This window comes from Mustelus asterias, unplaced genomic scaffold, assembly GCF_964213995.1.
Source record: "Mustelus asterias unplaced genomic scaffold, sMusAst1.hap1.1 HAP1_SCAFFOLD_979, whole genome shotgun sequence".
Taxonomy (NCBI): Eukaryota; Metazoa; Chordata; class Chondrichthyes; order Carcharhiniformes; family Triakidae; genus Mustelus; species Mustelus asterias.
This window is the reverse complement of record NW_027590925.1, coordinates 60126-78679: the sequence shown is the minus strand read 5'-3', so window position 1 is coordinate 78679 and position 18554 is coordinate 60126. Positions and strand designations below refer to the sequence as shown.

The 18554-nt window shown below is 49.7% G+C and overlaps 1 protein-coding gene across 1 annotated transcript in view; it reads right to left on the bottom strand.

Annotated features, from left to right (window-relative positions):
- LOC144487692 (ras-responsive element-binding protein 1-like) overlaps positions 1 to 18269 on the bottom strand; it is a gene marked incomplete at its 3' end in the record, with an annotated part of 71004 nt that extends 52735 nt beyond the window's left edge. The window contains exons 1-3 of the mRNA XM_078205774.1: positions 18248 to 18269; positions 6310 to 6447; positions 1629 to 1831 (exon numbers count right to left, since the gene is read on the bottom strand). Coding sequence (XP_078061900.1) covers positions 1629 to 1736 — 108 coding nt within the window. The remainder of the gene's footprint in view (positions 1 to 1628; positions 1832 to 6309; positions 6448 to 18247) is intronic.
- Positions 18270 to 18554: the final 285 nt, after the last annotated feature.

Sequence of the window (18554 nt, the reverse complement as noted above, 5' to 3'; positions counted from 1 at the left end):
GCACTAAGATATAGAATCAGACACCAAGCCAGGTCACCAGATGACTGAAAGGGGGAGGTTTTGAGGACTGGCTGAAAGGAAGAGCGAGAGATAGAGGCTCGACAGATTCAGATTGAGAGAGGAAATTCCAGAGCTTAGGGCCTAGGCAGTTGAAGGCATGATCACTTCTGGTAGAGTAATTAAAATCAGCAATGCACCAACAGACCAGAGCGAAAGAAGTGCAGCTATCAGGGGGTTGGATCTCTCGAGGATTGTAGGGTTGCAGGAGGTTACTGAGATAGGGCTGGTACAGAGTTCCAGACCGTTTGCAGAGGAAGGTTGTGTCGTTTAACTGCATAGTGATGAAGTTTGATTACAAGGGTCACTCCTTAAAATAAAGCACCTCAGCAAGCGTTATTGGGCCTTGTCTGATTGAAGTGGTTCAGCCTGCCTTTGGATTAGACTGAGCTACACGTGAGGGGACCTGGAAGATACGACAGGGGGAGGGGGGTGGAAGCGGGGGATGGGGAGAGGGGGAGGGGAGGGGAGTTTTAACTCGTTGAAGCACTGGGGCAGGAGAGGCTGTGGTTTCCCTACACAGTGAAGAGTCTGGACACTGACTGCACGACAAGGTGAAGTGGACCTCCTGACCCCCGGGGGTCAAGTGAAGGAGGGAGAGTGAAAGGTGGGACCAACCCTGACCACACCCCCGAACAAGGATCGGTGCACAAGTCGAACCACCATTTTGATGAGAGAAAGAATGAAAATTTACATTTATGTAGCACCCTTCCCCATCCCGGGGCATTCCCCAAAGGACTCACAGCCGATGAGGTAACCTGTGAAGTGCAGTCACTGTTGCAATGTAGGAAACATGACAGCCAATTTACGCACAGCAAGATCCCACAAACAGCAGCACATTAACCAGATGACCTGCTTTCTGGTACAGTCGACTGATGTGTTAGTGATGTTGATAAATGTCGAGCAGGGCATTGTGGGAACTACCCCTCCCCCCCTCCCCCAAACCTACCTGAAATAGTGTCATGGGACCTTTTAATGGCTACCCGAGGGGACAGGCCTCTGTCTAACACCTTGTCTGAAAGACAGTAGCTCTGACAATGCAGCATACTCACAATCCTGCATCAGAATATCAGACTGGATCCCACTCCGGAGTGGTGAGCCCAGAACCTATTGGAACGCAGGGAGATGTGACACTTGGAATCTGATTGGAAAAATCAGATTAATAAATCCCCAGGACTAAAGTTTAAAGATTATTTAATGTCACAAGTTGGCTTACATTGACACTGTGATTAAGTTACTGTGAAAATCCCCGAGGTGCCACACTCCGGGTACACCGAGGGAGAATTTAGCACGGCCAATGCACCTAATCAGCACGTCTTTCAGACTGTGGGAGGATACCGGAGCACCCGGAGGAAACCCACGCAGACACGGGGAGAACGTGCAGATTCCACACAGACAGTGGCCCAAGCCGGGAACTGAACCCGGGTCCCCGGCGCTGTGAGGCAGCAGTGCTGACCACTGTGCCACCGTGCCGGCCACAGAGTGAAGAATGAAGCAGGGTCTGTGCAAGGTGTCCACTGTTCCTTGCCCTCCCTCCAGGCTTTCGGCCTTTTCCCCCCCTCAGTGCCTACCTGCTTGATTTTCCCAGGCCTTGCCGAAGACTTCAAGGGGCTTTTGTTACTCGGAGGATCGCCTGCCTCCCCGCTCAGGCTTCCCACGTTCATCACCGTCGACATCATGGACTTTACGGAAGACAAGTCGTCACCCTCGGGGTGGCTCGGTAAAATCACTTCTGCGCCCTTGCTGGTGGGGGTTGCCTCGGTCTCGCTTTCTGCTGGAGAACAACAACAACAACAACACTTAACTGAAGGACGTCCCAGCTATTATTTGGCAGCAGAACTCTAAACGGCCCGGCGCCACTCCCACCAGCGCTACACACGGTGGCACAGTGCATCGGCACGGTCAGGTCCGGATTGAGACATGGAAACATAGAAGATAGGAGCGGGAGGAGGCCATTCGGCCCTTCGAGCCTGCTCCGCCATTCATCACCATCATGGCTGATCGTCCAACTCAATAGCCTAATCCTGCTATAGAGACCCGCAGGGGGTTGACCACAGGTCCCCACACAACAATCCCAGTCAGGACAGAGGAGCCAACAGAGACTGGACAAGAACATGGCAACATCCGGGATCGGACACATGAGGAAAGGCGGGCGGTGTGATCGCAATCCAGCCCAAACAAACAAACTGGATTTGGGCACTTCCCTTCCACCATCCTCATTCACACTGTTCAGAGAAACATCCAGTTGTACAATTCGGGATTCTGTCCTTCCAAACACGGGCTGCGTCTGGACAGAACATTTTGATCTGTTTTGTACCAGAACAACTGATGATTACAGTCTGTCACTGATGACGATAGGGTGAGCAGCAATTGTGTTTTAGGATTGTTGCACAAGCATTATATTGGAGCGGTCTAAGTGTGAGGCATCATAGAATCCCTACAGTGCAGAAGGAGCCCATTCGGCCCATCGAACCTGCACCAACTACAATCCCACCCAGGCCCTATCCCTGTAACCCTGCTAGTCCTCTGACACTAAGGGGCAATTTAGCATGGCCAATCCACCTGACCAGCAGATCTTTGGAGCGTGGGAGGAAAGTTTTTTAAGTTTATTTATTCGTGTCACAAGTAGTCTCACATTAACACTGCAATGAAGTTACTGTGAAAATCCTCTAGTTGGCGGCGCCTGTTCGGCTAACACTGACGGAGAATTTAGCATGGCCAACGCAGCTCACTTAACCCGCGCATCTTTCTGTGGGAGGAGACTGGAGCACCCGGAGGAAACCCACGTGGACACGGGGAGAATGTGCAGACTCTGCACAGACAGTGACCCAAAGCCGGGAATTGAACCCGGGTCCCTGGCGCTGAGAGGCAGCAGTGCTAACCACTGTGCCACCGTGCCGCCCATGTCCGACTGTTTTTTTTGGTACTGCCATTCCGAGTTGAAATTAGACCAGTTTTGCACATGTGTAAAAGTAGTGATGTGCGTTTATAATGGATGTGTCGAGAGGTCAGTAATATAGGCCACCTATTGTATTATATATCACTGCACTGAAGACTTCCTTCAGTGGGCGACACGGTGGCACAGTGGGTAGCACTGCTGCCTCATAGCGCCAGGGACCTGGGTTCGATTCCCGGCTTGGGTCACTGTCTGCGTGGAGTTTGCACGTTCTCCCCGTGTCTGCATGGGTTTCCTCCGGGTGCTCCGGTTTCCTCCCACAGTCCGAAAGGCGCACTGGTTAGGGTGCATTGGCCGTGCTAAATTCTCCCTCATTGACCTGAACAGGCGCCGGAGTGTGGCAACGAGGGGATTTTCACAGTAACGTCATTGTGGTGTTAATGTAAGCCTAACTTGTGACACTAATAAATAAACTTTAAAATTCCCCCTGAAGTGCGCAATGGGCAACACAGAACCATATTAAATGTAAAACATGCAGTGCGGCGCAGAAAAGGCAAGTTCAAAATCAACACCAACACACTGAAAGGACCAAGAAAACAAATGTTTTCCAAGTCAGGACCAGTCCGAGAGTCAAACGCTCTCCAATACTAGAATCCTTGGAACCTGCTGATGGGAAGATTGAGGTTGACACCGGGTCAACAAGCAAGTATTTATTCAAACACCAAAATATTGATCAGGGAGAATATTTCCTCTGAACCCTCGTAGCAGAAAACAAAGAATGTTCAGCAAGGTGCAGTTTCATCGAATCATGGAATCCCTACAGTGCAGAAGGAGGCCATTCGGCCCATTGAGTCTGCACCGACCACAATCCCACCCAGGCCCTATTCCCCACATTATTTACCCTAGCTAGTCCCCCTGACAATTTAGCGTGGCCAATCCACCTAACCCACACATATTTGGAGTGTGGGAGGAAACCGGAGCACCCGGTGGAAACCCACGCAGACACGGGGAGAATGTGCAGACTCCACGCAGACAGTGACCCAAAGCGGGAATCGAACCTGGGTCCCTGGCGCTGTGAGGCAGTAGTGCTAACCGCTGTACCACCGTGCCACCTGTGGGCTTCTAAGCAAATTTTCAGATCAAATGAAATTTTTCTCATGTTGAAATTTTCATTTTTCGCCATCAAATATGTACAGACAACAGTACAAAACTTCCACTGGGTGACGGGAATAAACGGCCTCAGAGCCACATGCTAAAAGTGAAGATATTTTCAGCTGAGTAAAAGACTGCGCTTAAGGCTTTCCTGTACAAGATCAAACGTTGGAAATACTCGGCCGGTCTGGCAGCATCTACGGAGAGAGAAATCAAGCCGGACTGACCCTGGGCTGGATTTTCCAGCCGCGCTCACCTCAAAACCAGGAAATCCCACCCGAGGTCAATGGATCTTTGCACGGTCCACTGCCCCTCCCTGCCCGTGGCGATTCCGCGGGAGAGATGGAAAATTCCCCCGTTAACTCTCTTTCTCTCGCTATCGACGCTGCATGGCCTGCTTTGTACTTCCAGCATTTTTGGTTTTTATATCCGATTACTTTTTATTTATTTATAGGATGTGTTTTATCGTTGGCGAGGTCACCATTTATTCCCCATCCCTACTTGCCCTCAACAAGGTGGTGGGTGAGCTGCCTTCTTGAACCGCTGCAGTCCAGGTGTTGTAGGAACACCCACTGTGCTGTTAGGGAGGGAGTTCCAGGATTTTGACCCAGCCACAGTGAAGGAACAGCCGATTTGTTTCCAAGTCAGGATGGTGAGTGATTTGGAGGGGAACTTGCAGGTGGTGGTGTTTCCAGGTTTAACTTATTTTTCAGTTTAAGTTTATTTGTTAGTGTCACAAGCAGGCTTACATTAACACTGCAATGAAGTTAGTGTGAAAATCCCCCCCAGTCGCCGGGGGATTTGTTCGGGTAACACTGAGGGAGAATTTAGCAGGGACAATGCATCTAAACAGCATCTTTCGGACTGTGGGAGGAAACCAGACTGCCCGGAGGAAACCCATGCAGACATGGGGAGAACGTGTAGACTCCACACAGACAGTGACCCAAGCCGGGAATCGAACCTGGGTCCCCGGCGCCGAGAGGCAGCAGTGCTAACCACTGTGCCACCGTGCTACCCTGTATCTGTTGCCCTTGCCCTTCTAGATGGTAGTGGTTATGGGTTTGGAAGATGCTGCCTAAGGAGCCTTGGCGAGTTGCTGCAGTGCATCTTGTAGATGGTACAAACTGCTGCCACTGTGCGTCAGTGGTGGAGGGATTGAAAGTTTAAGGTTTCTTGCATCTGAAGTATTTATGCTTCTATTCAAGTGTCAATAAATAAATAAACAGCTTTCCAATTTATTCGCTCTCCCACCTCTCCTGAGGATTCTGATTGACACCAGAGTTCAAAGTGCCTCACCCAATCACCTCAAGTGAGCCAGCTGAGTGAGTGCCAGGTGGCTATTGAACTGCATAGGGCATCGCAGGCAGACTTGGCACTTTCATTCCACAATCTCACCGGATGTTGCTGTTCCGGCAGAGGTCCCCGGATTGTGTTTGTAACCGGGAATCCCAGCCTGGCTGGACAACATCTGTCTCTCTTCAGCTCCCGGCTCAAACCTGGATCACTGCGACACTGGATGCTGCAGCCCACTAGCCTCATCTCTATTGGGTCGTAGAGAGTCATCACGGCACGGAAGGAGCCCGTTCAGCCCATCAAGCTCATGCCAGCTCTCCGCAGAGCAATCCAATCAGCTCCAACCCCCAGCACTCTCCCCATATCCCTGAAAACTCACCTCATTTCCTCCCCAAATCATTCACCCTCTCCGCTCCCTGCAGCCTCCACGGCAACAAGCCCCCAGGTCATTACCACTGGCTGCCGAATAAAAGTACTTCTTCACATTACCCACCCTCCCCCCACATCCCCTCCCCACATCCCAGCTCCGACCCTACATCCCCTCCCCACCCCCTCCGCATTCCCCACCCTCCCCCCACCCCCTTTCCCCCTCCCCATTCCCACTCTCCCCCCACCCCCTTCCCCCCACCCCTCCCCACTCCGTATCATCTCACATTCCCATTCCACCCCATCCCCTCCCCCTCCACATTCCCCACCCCCTCCCCCCACCCCATATCATCTCACATTCCCATCCCATCCCCCCTTCCCCCCTCCCCTTTAATGTAAGTCATAAAAACATCAAAAGCAGTACTTCCCCCAAATCCGGGGGCACTGAGGGATGTTACTGAGGAACACTCAATATTAACGGGTCTCAGTTACTAAAACAGCAATGAAAAGAAATCCAGAAACCCCCCCCGAGGGTTACCAGCTACCTTCATTTCCCTCCTGGGTTTTAGGGTCAATCTCAGCATCATCTTCTTCCTGTTTTCCACTCCCATCAGCCAGTGTTGTCAGTTGAGCACAAGATGGCCGACCCACACCACCTTTCTCCTCAGAGCCATTGTCTCCCACTGTGAAAGACAAGATGGGAAAAAGCAGAATGAGTGCAGGCTGGATAAACAGCGAGGTGACAAAAGAGAAGTGTGCAACTGTAGAGATGGAGTGATAGAGAGACACGGCTGTGAGCTCACGGGGATTCCTGGAGCAAATCCTACTCACTAAGAGGTTAAGATGGTTGTGACGTCAGGTGATGGACTGGTGCTCTCTAAACGTCGGGCATGGCAGTCCCAATATAGCTACAAGTACTGGTTACAAACATGTTGCTGGCCTTCTCAAAGTACAAACTGATCCAGTCTCCAACACAGATTCCATTTAGACTCTGCAGCCATTTTACTGTGTCTCATAAAGTAAGCTACTTATCAAGAAGGGTGTGATGTTCCTTTCATTCCTCCTGGCCACTCCTCCGTATCACAGAAACCTGCTTGCCGAGATAGCAAGCTTTTAATACTCTTCGTCTGATAGAAGTCTATAAAACGGTGAAAGACACAGACAGGGTGGATAGTCAGGGGCTTTTTCCCCAGAGTGGAAGGGTCAACTACAAGAGGACACAGGTTAAAGGTGAGGGGGGGAAAGTTTAGGGGGCATGTGCGGGGAACGTTTTTCACACAGAGGGTTCATGAGTTCGTAAGATCCAGGAGCAGAATTAGGCCATTCGGCCCATCAAGTCTGCTCCGCATTCGACCGTGACTGATATGCTCCTCATCCCCATTTTCCTGCCTTCTTCCCATAACCCTTCAACCCATTACCAATTAAAAATCTGTCTAACTCCTCCTTAAATTTACTCACTGGTGCTTCCACCTCCTCCACTGGGTGCCTGCCAGTGGAGGTGGTGGAAGCAGCCACATTAGCAACATTCAAGGTGTATCTTGATAGACTCATGAATGGGAGGCGAACAGAGGGATAGAAGCCGCGTATCGGCGCAGGCTTGGTGGGCCGAAGGGCCTGTTCTTGTGCTGTATTGTTCTTTGTCTGGACTTTTTATTTTAAAACAAAAGTGTGCACCAGGGACAGAGGGACCTGGGGAGTCTGTACACACATGAACTTCTTCCTTTGGAGGGGGCTGTTTGGGATTTCCTCCCTCAGAGAGCAGTGGAGGCTGGCTCTTTGGATATACACAGTAAGAAGTTTAACAACACCAGGTTGTTAAACTTCTTACTGTGTTTATCCCAGTCCAACGCCGGCATCTCCACATCTTTGGATATATTCAGTGCTGGGTTAGACAGATCTCCGATCGACAAGGATCGAGGGCAGGAAAATGGGATTAGCGCACCTTTAGTGGTAGATATTGTCGGTGCAGACTCGATGGGCCAAAGGGTCTTTTCTGCATGTATGACTCTACGGGAGTCAAGGGTTATGGGGGACAAGCATTAGACTTCAGGCCACAACCAGATCAGCTCTGATCTTATTGAATGGTGGAACAGACTCGATGGGCCGAATGGCCTGTTCCTGGCTCCTATTTCTTGATGTGGAGATGCCGGCGTTGGACTGGGGTAAACACAGTAAGAAGTTTAACAACACCAGGTTAAAGTCCAACAGGTTTATTTGGTAGCAAAAGCCACACAAGCTTTCGAAGCTTGTGTGGCTTTTGCTACCAAATTATCCTATTTCTTATCATTTGACACAAGTGGCAGGACACATTGAGAGAGTAATTAGCAAAGCGCATGGGACCTTGGACTTTATAAATAGGGGTTTCAGGTACAAAAGTAGGAAAGTTATGTTGAACCCGAATAAAGTTCTAGTGTGGCCACAACTTGGGCGGCACGGTAGCACAGTGGTTAGCACTGCGGCCTCACAGTACCAGGGACCCAGGTTCGATTCCGGCCTTGGATCACTGTGTGGAGTTTGCGCATTCTCCCCACGCCTGCGTGGGTTTCCTCCGGGTGCTCCGGTTTCCTCCCACACTCCAAAGATGTGCGGGTGAGGTTGATTGGCCATGCTAAATTGACCCGATTGGCAGGGTACATATGTGGGGTTATTGTCGGTGCAGACTCGATGGGCCAAATGGCCTTCTTCATCTTCTCCACTGTAGGGATTCTATTCTATTCTATGCCAGAGTATTGTGTCCAGTTTTGGTCACTAGAAAATACGTGGAGTGCCCTTGATAGAGTGGAATGTGAGGAACATTATTTTTTACGCACTGTGGGCAGAATTTTCCCATCCCTCCCGCCACGGGAACCGTAGTGGGTGGGACACGGGCCAGACAAAGGTCGTTGACCTCAGGCGGGAATTTCCGGTGTTGGAGCGAGTGCGTCTGGAAAATCCCACCCCGTGATGACGGTGTGGAACTTCAGGGTGGCAGAAGCGGAAACGATCAATGACTTCAACAAGGGATTGGACGGACACGCGAGTGACATAAACTTACAGAGGGCCGAGAAGCGGGTGGGGGAATGGGAGTGACGGGGTTGCTCCACGGAGAGCCGGCATGGATTCAATGGGCTGAATAGCCTCCTTCTGTGTCATACAAGTAGTTAACAATCGTATCACTTGACACTGTACACACCGCGTGGGCTAATTATACTGGCTGTATCCTTGTGTCACTCGATCACTGTTTATCAGGCCTCACTCACCAAGAAAAAAGAAAATTACAACACAGGAACAGGCCCTTCGGCCCTCCAAGCCAGCACCGACCATGCTGCCCAACTGAACTAAAACCTCCTACCCTTCCGGGGACCATATCCCTCTATTCCCATCCTATTCATGTATCTGTCCAGATGCCCCTTAAAACTCACTATCGTATCTGCTTCCACTACCTTCCCCGGCAGCGAGTTCCAGGCACCCCCCCCCCCCCCCCCCCCCCCCCGTGTAAAAAACTTGCCTCGTACATCTCCTTCAAACCTCCTTTAAACCTCTGCCCCCTACTAATTGACTCTTCCACCCTAGGAAGAAGCTTCTGACTATCCACTCTGTCCATGCTCCTCATAATCATGTAGACAAATTTGAAAATAATGAGTGGCACAGTGGATAGCACTGCTGCCTCACAGCGCCAGGGACCCGGGTTCGATTCCCGGCTTGGGTCACTGTCTGTGTGGAGTTTGCACGCTTTCCCCATGTCTGCGTGGGTTTCCTCCGGGTGCTCCGGTTTCCTCCCACAGTCCGAAAGACGTGCAGGTTAGGGTGCATTGGCCGTGCTAAATTCTCCCTCAGTGTTACCCGAACAGGCGCCGGTGTGTGGCGACTAGGGGATTTTCACAGTAACATCATTGCAGTGTTAACTTAAGCCTACTTGTGACACTAATAAATAAACTTTAAAACTTTAACAGCCATTTCCAAAATAATGCACTGGTTTTACAGAGCTTTAGCAAGTGCTGAGAATGTGATAATTAATGCAAGATCTTGTGGGCAACTGTTTCATTGCACTGTTCCTGGGACTTAAAATTGTTGAATCCAAAGGAGTTTGCGACTTAAGGGATGAAATGTACTACTCCACACCATTCAGGGTTGTACGCTGATGAAGGCAAAGGGTTCAGATCTGAATAGATCAGATCTGAATCTTAATATATTTCTTGTCTTTCTCATTGAATTACTGCCGATTGTTAGACATAGAAATGGCCTTCCCCTGCACGAGCCTGGACACTAAACTCGAATTGTGACTGGATTGAATGTTGTACAATGGCCACCATTAAGTTGATCTTTCTCTACACCCTAGCTGTGACTGTAACACTACATTCAGCATCCTCTCCTTTCCTTCTCTATGTACGGTATGCTTTATCTGTATAGCGCGCAAGAAACAATACTTTTCACTCTATACCAATACATGTGACAATAATAAATCAAATCAAAAAAATATCCACCCAGAAGTTGAGGGGGTGGGGATCTGATATTTGCATCAAACTCCTGCTGTTTTTTTAATTCATTTATGGGACATGGGCGTTGCTGGCTGGCCAGCATTTATTGCCCATCTCTAGTTGCCCGGGGGCATTTAAGAATCAACCACATTGCTGTGGCTCTGGAGTCACATGTAAGCCAGACTGGGTAAGGACGGCAGATTTCCTTCCCTAAAGGGCATTAGTAGTAGTCGGGTTTTTCCGACAATCGACAATGGTTTCATGGTCATCAGTAGATTCTTAATTCCAGATTTTTGCTGGAATTAAAATTTCACCATCTGCCGTGGTGGGATTCGAACCCAGGTTTCCCAGAGGGTTACCTTTGCTTCTGGATTACTAGTCCAGCGACAATAGCTCTACACCACCGCCTTCCCTCATGTTCATTTGGCACCCCTGGGGTATCTGAACTGGAGTTTTTAAAGTTTATTTATTAGTGTCACAGGTAGGCTTAAATTAACACTGCAATGAAGTTACTGTGAAAATCCCCTAGTCGCCACACTCCGGCGCCTGTTCAGGGACACTGAGGGAGAATTTAGCATGGCCAATGCACCCAACCAGCATAGAATAACCAGAATAGAATCATAGAATCCCTACAGTGCAGAAGGAGGCCATTTGGCCCATCGAGGTCTGAACCAACCACAATCCCACCCAGGCCCTATACCCATAACTACACGTATTTACCCCCTGACGATAATGGACAATTTACCATGGCCAATCAACCTAACCCGCACATCTTTGGACTTGAGAGGAAACAGGAGCACCCGGAGGAAACTCACGCAGACACGGGGAGAACGTGCAGACTCTGCACAGACAGTGGCCCAAGCTGGGGATCAAACCCGGGTCCCTGGCGCTGTGAGGCAGCAGTGCTAACCACTGTGCCACCGTGCCACACCAAAGAGGCAGAAAGAACAACTTTTCTCCACCATCCAGCTCATCCTACATTGCAGAACCAAGAATTCCTCCTAGCCATGGAGGAATTATGCTGTGCTCCCTATAATGGCTCCCCGCTGTGATAAGCACTGACCTGCACTCAACAAATATGGTTCATCTCCTGTATCCTGTGCTGTCTTCGGGTAAAGCAAGCAGCCCAAGACATTATAGATCTTAGTCCTAATCACTAAGCAGTTGCCCCAATAGAGAGGGGCAGAAGGTTCCCTGGTCTTCGCATTGGCCCAGTCCCAGTTTAATTTAAAATCACTGTCTGGGGGAGGTTCGACACAGCTTCCTGCGTCTGTGGACCCAATTCCCAGTGTTCCAGGAAGAGGAAAAGGAGGGAATAAAACACAAAAATAAAATAGGCTTCAAAAACACTCATGTCAGTTAGGGAGAAAAGGAAAAGACTTGGATTGATATAGCACCTTGCACATCCAATGGGGAGGGGGGGGGTCATTGCTTTATGACAATGATGTGGCGGTTGCCAGTGCAACTGGTTCCACCTGCCATGTACAGTTTAACCTGTTTTGAGTGATGTGAGTTGACAGGTAGATGTTGGCCAAGTCACTGGGAGAACCACCCTGGCACCATCTCGGGTGCTGCCACCTGGATTTTTGATGTTCACCTGGGCAGGTGTTGGAAGATGGCATTGACTGACGATGGACAGAGATGCCAACCCCTCCAAGGAACTGAAGACCAATCTCCAGGACACTGCTGTGTGCCAGCCTGGAGAAAAATCATCTGGGCGTGAAAAAAATGATTGGAGTATTTATAAAAATCTTTAAAATGGCGGGGTGGGGGAGGAGTGGTTGTTTGGCTGACAGTCAATTGCGTAGAGTCTTTTTGCTTTCCAATTAGAGTAAGAAGGCAGTGCGTCACAAGGATGGAGGTGTTGGAGACTAATAGCTGCAGTTTGGGGCAAGTCATGTGGTGAAACCTTCAGGAATACTTTTTTTTATTAATTCATGGGACATGGGTGTCGCTGGTTGGCCAGCATTTATTGCCCATCCCTAGTTGCCCTTGGAGGGCAGTTGAGAGCCAACCACATTGCTGTGGCTCGGGAGTCACATGTAGGCCAGACCAGGTAAGGATGGCAGATTTCCTTTCCTAAGGGACATGAGTGAACCGGATGGGTTTTTCCCACAACGGTTTCATGGTCATCAGTAAATTCTTAATTCCAGATTTTTTTTATTGAATTCAAATCCCACCATCTGCCGTGGCGGGATTCGAACCCGGGTCCCCGGAACATCAGCTGAGATTCTGGATTAATAGTCTAGCGATAACACCACTAGGCCATCGCCTCCTCTTCGATCACAGATGGCAACCTTAACGATGGAGCACTCCCTCAGTACTGCGCTGGTACCTGGCTCACCAGGGCTTATGGCTGATTTCGGGCTAACACTCGAGACAACCCATCACTTAATCGAAGAGGCACTGCCACTGTCGCCAGAAGCCATTAAACGATTTAACTTGTGAAGGTGGATTGTTCATTCTCAGGTTAGGAAAAACGCACTTGTTTTTCCAGAGTCAGGTGTTTAAGGGGAGGGGGGGAGCAGAAGGTGGGAACCAGAATAAAATTATCTCGAACTGATATAGGCTGAAGACCATTCAGCCCATCGAGTCTGCACTGACTCTCCGAGAGAGCATCTTACCAAGGCCCACCCACACCCTATCTCCATGCACGTCCCATGATTAATCTAACCTACACATCTTAGGACACTAAGGGGCAATTTAGCGTGGCCAATCCACCCAACCTGCACATCTTTGGACTCAACTTAAAAACACACAGTCTGTAATTAAAAACAAAAAAAAAATGTTGGAAACACTCAGCAGGTCAGGCAGCATCTGTACAGAGAGAAAAACAACTAACGTTTCAGGCTGATGACCTTTCATCAGCATCCACCCCTGATGGAGGTGAGCAGACTGAGTATCTTCCGCCCAGGCGCCCAGCGAGGCTGCTTTCGAGTGTGCTGTGAAAGTACACAGCTGCGTTCAAAGGATGCTAACTCTCCCTCGGCACAGCACGAGATTAAAACAAGCGTTATCTATTAGTCGCCACACTGGGTCACACCTCACGGCACCACAAGTTACTGAAGCTCATTACAGCCTCCTCCATAAAAAGACAGATGTGCAGGCTACAGAGAAAACAGAGCAGCAGTAAACATCTTGTACCCCCAACTGAGGCGGGAGCCAAGAAAAGATTCTGCATCTAGTGCCTCTGGAGCAACCTCAACACCTCATAAAGCCCACTTTGAACTCTGGTGCCAGGAGGTGGGATTTCCTTGGGTTCAAATCAGAGCCTGATATCAAATCATGAACATAAAACGTAAGGGGTGGCACGGGTGACACAGTGGTTAGCATCGCTGCCTCACAGCGCCAGGGACCCGGGTTCAATTCCAGCCTTGGGTCACTGTCTGTATGAAATTTGCACATTCGCCCTGTGTCTGCTTCCTCCGGGTGCTCCGGTTTCCTCCCACACTCCAAAGATGGGCGGGTTAAACGTTTATTTATTAGTCACAAGTAGGCTTACATTAACACTGCAAAGAAGTTACTGTGAAAATCCCCCAGTTGCCACACTCCGGCGCCTGTTCGGGTACACTGAGGGGCAATTTAGCACGGCCAATGCACCTAACCAGCACATCTTTGGACTATGGGAGGAAACCGGAGCACCCGGAGGAAACCCACGCAGACACGGGGAGAACGCGCAGACTCCGCACACACAGTGACCCGAGCCAGGAATCGAACCCGGGTCCCTGGCGCCGTGAGGTAGCAGTGCTAACCACTGTGCCACCGTGCCGTCCCATCAGATTAGGTGGGTCAGCCATGGTAACTTTGTGGGGTTTTGGGGTTAGGGCGTGGGTGTGGGGTTGGGCAAGACAGTCGGTGCAGATTCCTTTGGCCAAACAGACTCTCTCTGCACCGTAGGCATTCTATAAAACAGATGTACGGAACAAGAGACCAGTGGAAGTAGGTAGCGAGGCGAGATATGTTTAAAAGTGGCTTGTGTTGCAAATCAGATCTCTGCCATCACAAACTGAAAAAAACAGGCCGATTCCAGCCCGACCCCACCCTTGAAAGCACAGTATTTAAATACAGGAGAGTGATGAGAATGCCATTCTCCCACACACACACACACACGCAGTGCTTCTTGGCTTGTTTTAACAGGTTCAAACTACTCCTCAGCCTCCCTGCTGTGAATCCTGAACACACTTACTCTGAAACTCAAATTCTTTTGTGCTGGCTCTTAGGGAAAGGATGCTTTCAAAGCAAATCAGAAAGCACAGCACAATCCTTTTCTTTTTACATAAAAGGAGGAGATAACTGTTAAATAGATTGTCTTCAAATGCTTGAATGTCTTATCTCCGACACAATTACCATACATGATCCCACAGTCATTAGCGGATCTTTAGAAAGGAGAATGGAACTGATCTCTTGGTGGCTAGACGACGTTTAGAAAGACAGACGTCTGAAATGAGACGCTCTGCAGGGCGGTTATCTCACCTTGTTAAGAGAGAACTGTTTAACAAGAGTTACTTCAGATTGATTGGAATGGGATTGGAGCCTGCCCGCATTAATCTGTTCTGTTTTGAAAGGGGTTGTGGGGGGGGGGGGGGAGATGTACATGGATTGTGCACAGGAAAAGGCAGGGCCCTGGCTTGCTGCTGACCTTGCCTAGGCCTGAATAGATAGTCATAGTGTGGAGATGCCGGCGTTGGACTGGGGTAAACACAGTAAGAAGTCTCACAACACCAGCTTAAAGTCCCAACAGGTTTATTTGGTAGCACAAGCCACTAGCTTTCGGAGCGCTGCTCCTTCGTCAGGTAAGCGCCACTTACCCGATGAAGGGGCAGCGCTCCGAAAGCTAGTGGCTTGTGCTACCAAATAAACCTGTTGGACTTTAACCTGGTGTTGTGAGACTTCTTACTGTAGATAGTCAGAGAGCATGGAAACAGGCCCTTCAGCCCAACTTGTCCATGCCACTCCTTTTCTAACAAAACACTATCTAGTTCCAATTGCCCACATTTGGCCCATATCCCTCTATACCCATTTTACCCACGTAACTGTCCATACGCTTTTTAAAAGACAAAATTGTACCCGCCTCTACTATTACCTCTGGCAGCTTGTTCCAGACACTCACCACCCTCTGTGTGAAAAAAATTGCCCCTCTGGACCCTTTTGTATCTTCCCTCTCACCTTAAACTTATGCCCTCTAGTTTTAGACTCTGCTACCTTTGGGAAAAGGTGTTGACGATCTAACTGATCTATGGTCCTCATTACTTTATAGACCTTTGTAAGATCACCCCTGAGCCTCCTACGCTCCAGGGGAAAAATGTCCCAGTCTATCCAGCCTCTCCTCATAACTCTCCTCATCCACCATGTCCCAGTAGCATCCTAGTAAATCTTTTCTGCACTCTTTCCAGTTTAATAATATCCTTTCTATAATGGGGTGACCAGAACTGTACACAGTATTCCAAGTGTGACCTTACCAATGTCTTGTACAATATCTCTTACAGCCCTGGCGTGGATGTCAGCAAGGCTGCATCCGCTTCATCAGCTGCAGCAACAAGGCTGACACCTTGACAGCCATGTGACCCAGGCCCAAAACCAGAAAATCCAGGACAAGTCTGTACAGCGCAGGTTCCGTGTGGATCAGACCCACAGAGTAAAACCCCCAGCAGCTCCGAATTTAGCTGGTTTGGGTCATTTTAAAAACTCCTAATCCAGTTCACGCTGGCTTTTCTTCTTCGGTTTGTCTGTACAGCGCGCAAGAAACAATACTTTTCACTGTATACTAATACATGTGACAATAATAAATCAAATCAAATCAAAATCAATGGAAGTGTCTGGAAGGTAGACATATCACCCATAGAAAACATAGCACCATCGATAGCATTCTTTCCGGATGTATCACAGCTTGGTATGGGGCTCCTGCTCTGCCCAAGACCGCAAGGAACTACAAAAGGTCGTGAATATAGCCCAGTCCATCACGCAAACCAGCCTCCCATCCAGTGACTCTGTCTACACTTCCCGCTGCCTCGGCAAAGCAGCCAGCATAATTAAGGACCCCACGCACCCCGGACATTCTCTCTTCCACCTTCTTCCTTCGGGAAAAAGGTGCAAAAGTCTGAGGTCACGTACCAACCAACTCAAGAACAGCTTCTTCCCTGCTGCCGTCAGACTTTTGAATGGACCTACCTCGCATTAAGTTGATCTTTCTCTACACCCTAGCTATGACTGTAACACTACATTCTGCACTCTCTCCTTTCCTTCTCTATGAACGGTATGTTTTGTCTGTATAGCGCGCAAGAAACAATACTTTTCACTATATACTAATACAATAATAAATCAAATCAAATCACTCAAAAGGTTGGCAGGCTGGATCTCTGAGAAATCGAGTTGGGACCGAACAGGTATATTTAAAATTGGGAAACGTTTCGCGAGAATGGACGCACACATCGAATGTGGGGAAGAGCGTGACCAGAGGCCATCAACATTAGACAAGATGGGCGGCACGGTGGCACAGTGGTTAGCACCGCTGCCTCACAGCGCCAGGGACCCGGGTTCAATCCCCAGCTTGCGTCACTGTCTGTGCAGAGTCCGCACGTTCTCCCCGTGTCTGCGTGGTTTTCCTCCGGATGCTCCGGTTTCCTCCCACAGTTCAAGAATGTGTGGGTTAGGTTGATTGGTCGTGCTAAATTGCCCCTTAGTGTCAGGGGGATTGGCGGGGTGAACACGTGGGGTTGCAGGGATGAGGCCTGGGTGGGATTGTGGTCGGTGCAAAGTCGGTGGGCCGAATGGCCTCCTTCTGTATTGTCGGGATTCTAGGATTCTAAGATACCCACCCAGAAATCCAGCAGGGAAATTCAGGATCATAGATTCCTACTGCCATTTGGCCCAACGGGTCTGCACCGACTCTCGGACAGAGCATCTTACCCGGGCCCACCCATCATATCCCCGTAACCCCACACATTTACATGGCTAATCCATCTAACCCGCACATCTTGGGACTGTGGGAGGAAACTGGAGGAGCCGGAGGAAACCCACGCAGACACGGGGAGAATGTGCAAACTCCACACAGCCAGTGACATGAGGCCGGAATTGAACCCTGGGTCCCTGGCGCTGTAAGGCAGCAGTGCTAACCACTGTGCCACCCCCGTGCCGCCCTGGCGACATTGGTCGGAGTTTTACCTATTCCGGGGCGAGCGAGGCTTGCAGAACGGAATTCTCCGTTGCCCTTGGGTGGGATTTTACGAGCCTCGCCTTGCACTGATTACCCCGACTACTCTCAACACCATCAATACACTGGGGACAAACCCCAGAATTTGGGAACTGTCTTGTGCTGTCACCGAGCACTTCTGTCTTAATGACCTTTCTTCAACTTTGCTGAAGGTCGGAGGCCAGATTACCTGCACAGGAATAGAAACAGGCCATTCGGCCCAGCCAATCCATGCTGGAACAGAAACAGGCCATTCAACCCAGTCAATCCATGCTGGAACAGAACAAGGCCATTCGGCCCAGCCAATCCATGCTGGAACAGAAACAGGCCATTCGGCCCAGCCAATCCATGCTGGAAAGAAACAGGCCATTCGGCCCAGCCAATCCGTGCTGGTATTTATGCTGCACCCCGCCCGCTCCCATCTTTTTGCACCGGAACGTATCATCATCACAATCTCTTCCTTCTCCCTCAGCGCCCAGTTCTCCATCCTCGCTGGGGGTCATGAACCGTCGGAAAATTCCGGCTGTAATCATGTACGTCTCCCCTCAATGTACACACACTGGGCAGGGGAGGCAGCGCGCCATTGGCCAACGGCAGGGTCTTCCAGACCCGCCGAAGTCAATGGCCATTTGCGTTGCTCGCTGCCAGGGGCTCGCCGTTAGTGAGAGCAGAAAGATCCCACCGGCAGGAAGAGCCGAGAAATCCCACCCAACGTATTATCCGGCTGCTAAATTAGAGCCACACTTAACCTCCCCAATCCCTGGGGGATTACACAGTCTACATGAGCATGAATAGGCACATTCTGAGGTCAAGGGTGGTCTAAATTGTAACACGCACCTCGAGATAAACGGTGACCTACTTAGTCGTCTCACGTTCTGGAAACTTGCTTTTTTAAAATTAAAAAAACGTGCAAGGTCTTTCTCTGGTGTTTGGTGCGGAAAAGAATGACATCTGAAGTGTGACAGATTTCACTGTATTAAAAATATTACACTTCGCACAAACTTCCTGTTAAAGTTCAGACATCTCGTGCATCTTTGTCACGCCTGATCTACCACACTTGGTTTGTTTGTCCAATTTGCTGCCTTCTAACCTTTTACACTTAGCTTGAAGGTAAGTGATGCTCCAGCACCAAAACTATCCCAAG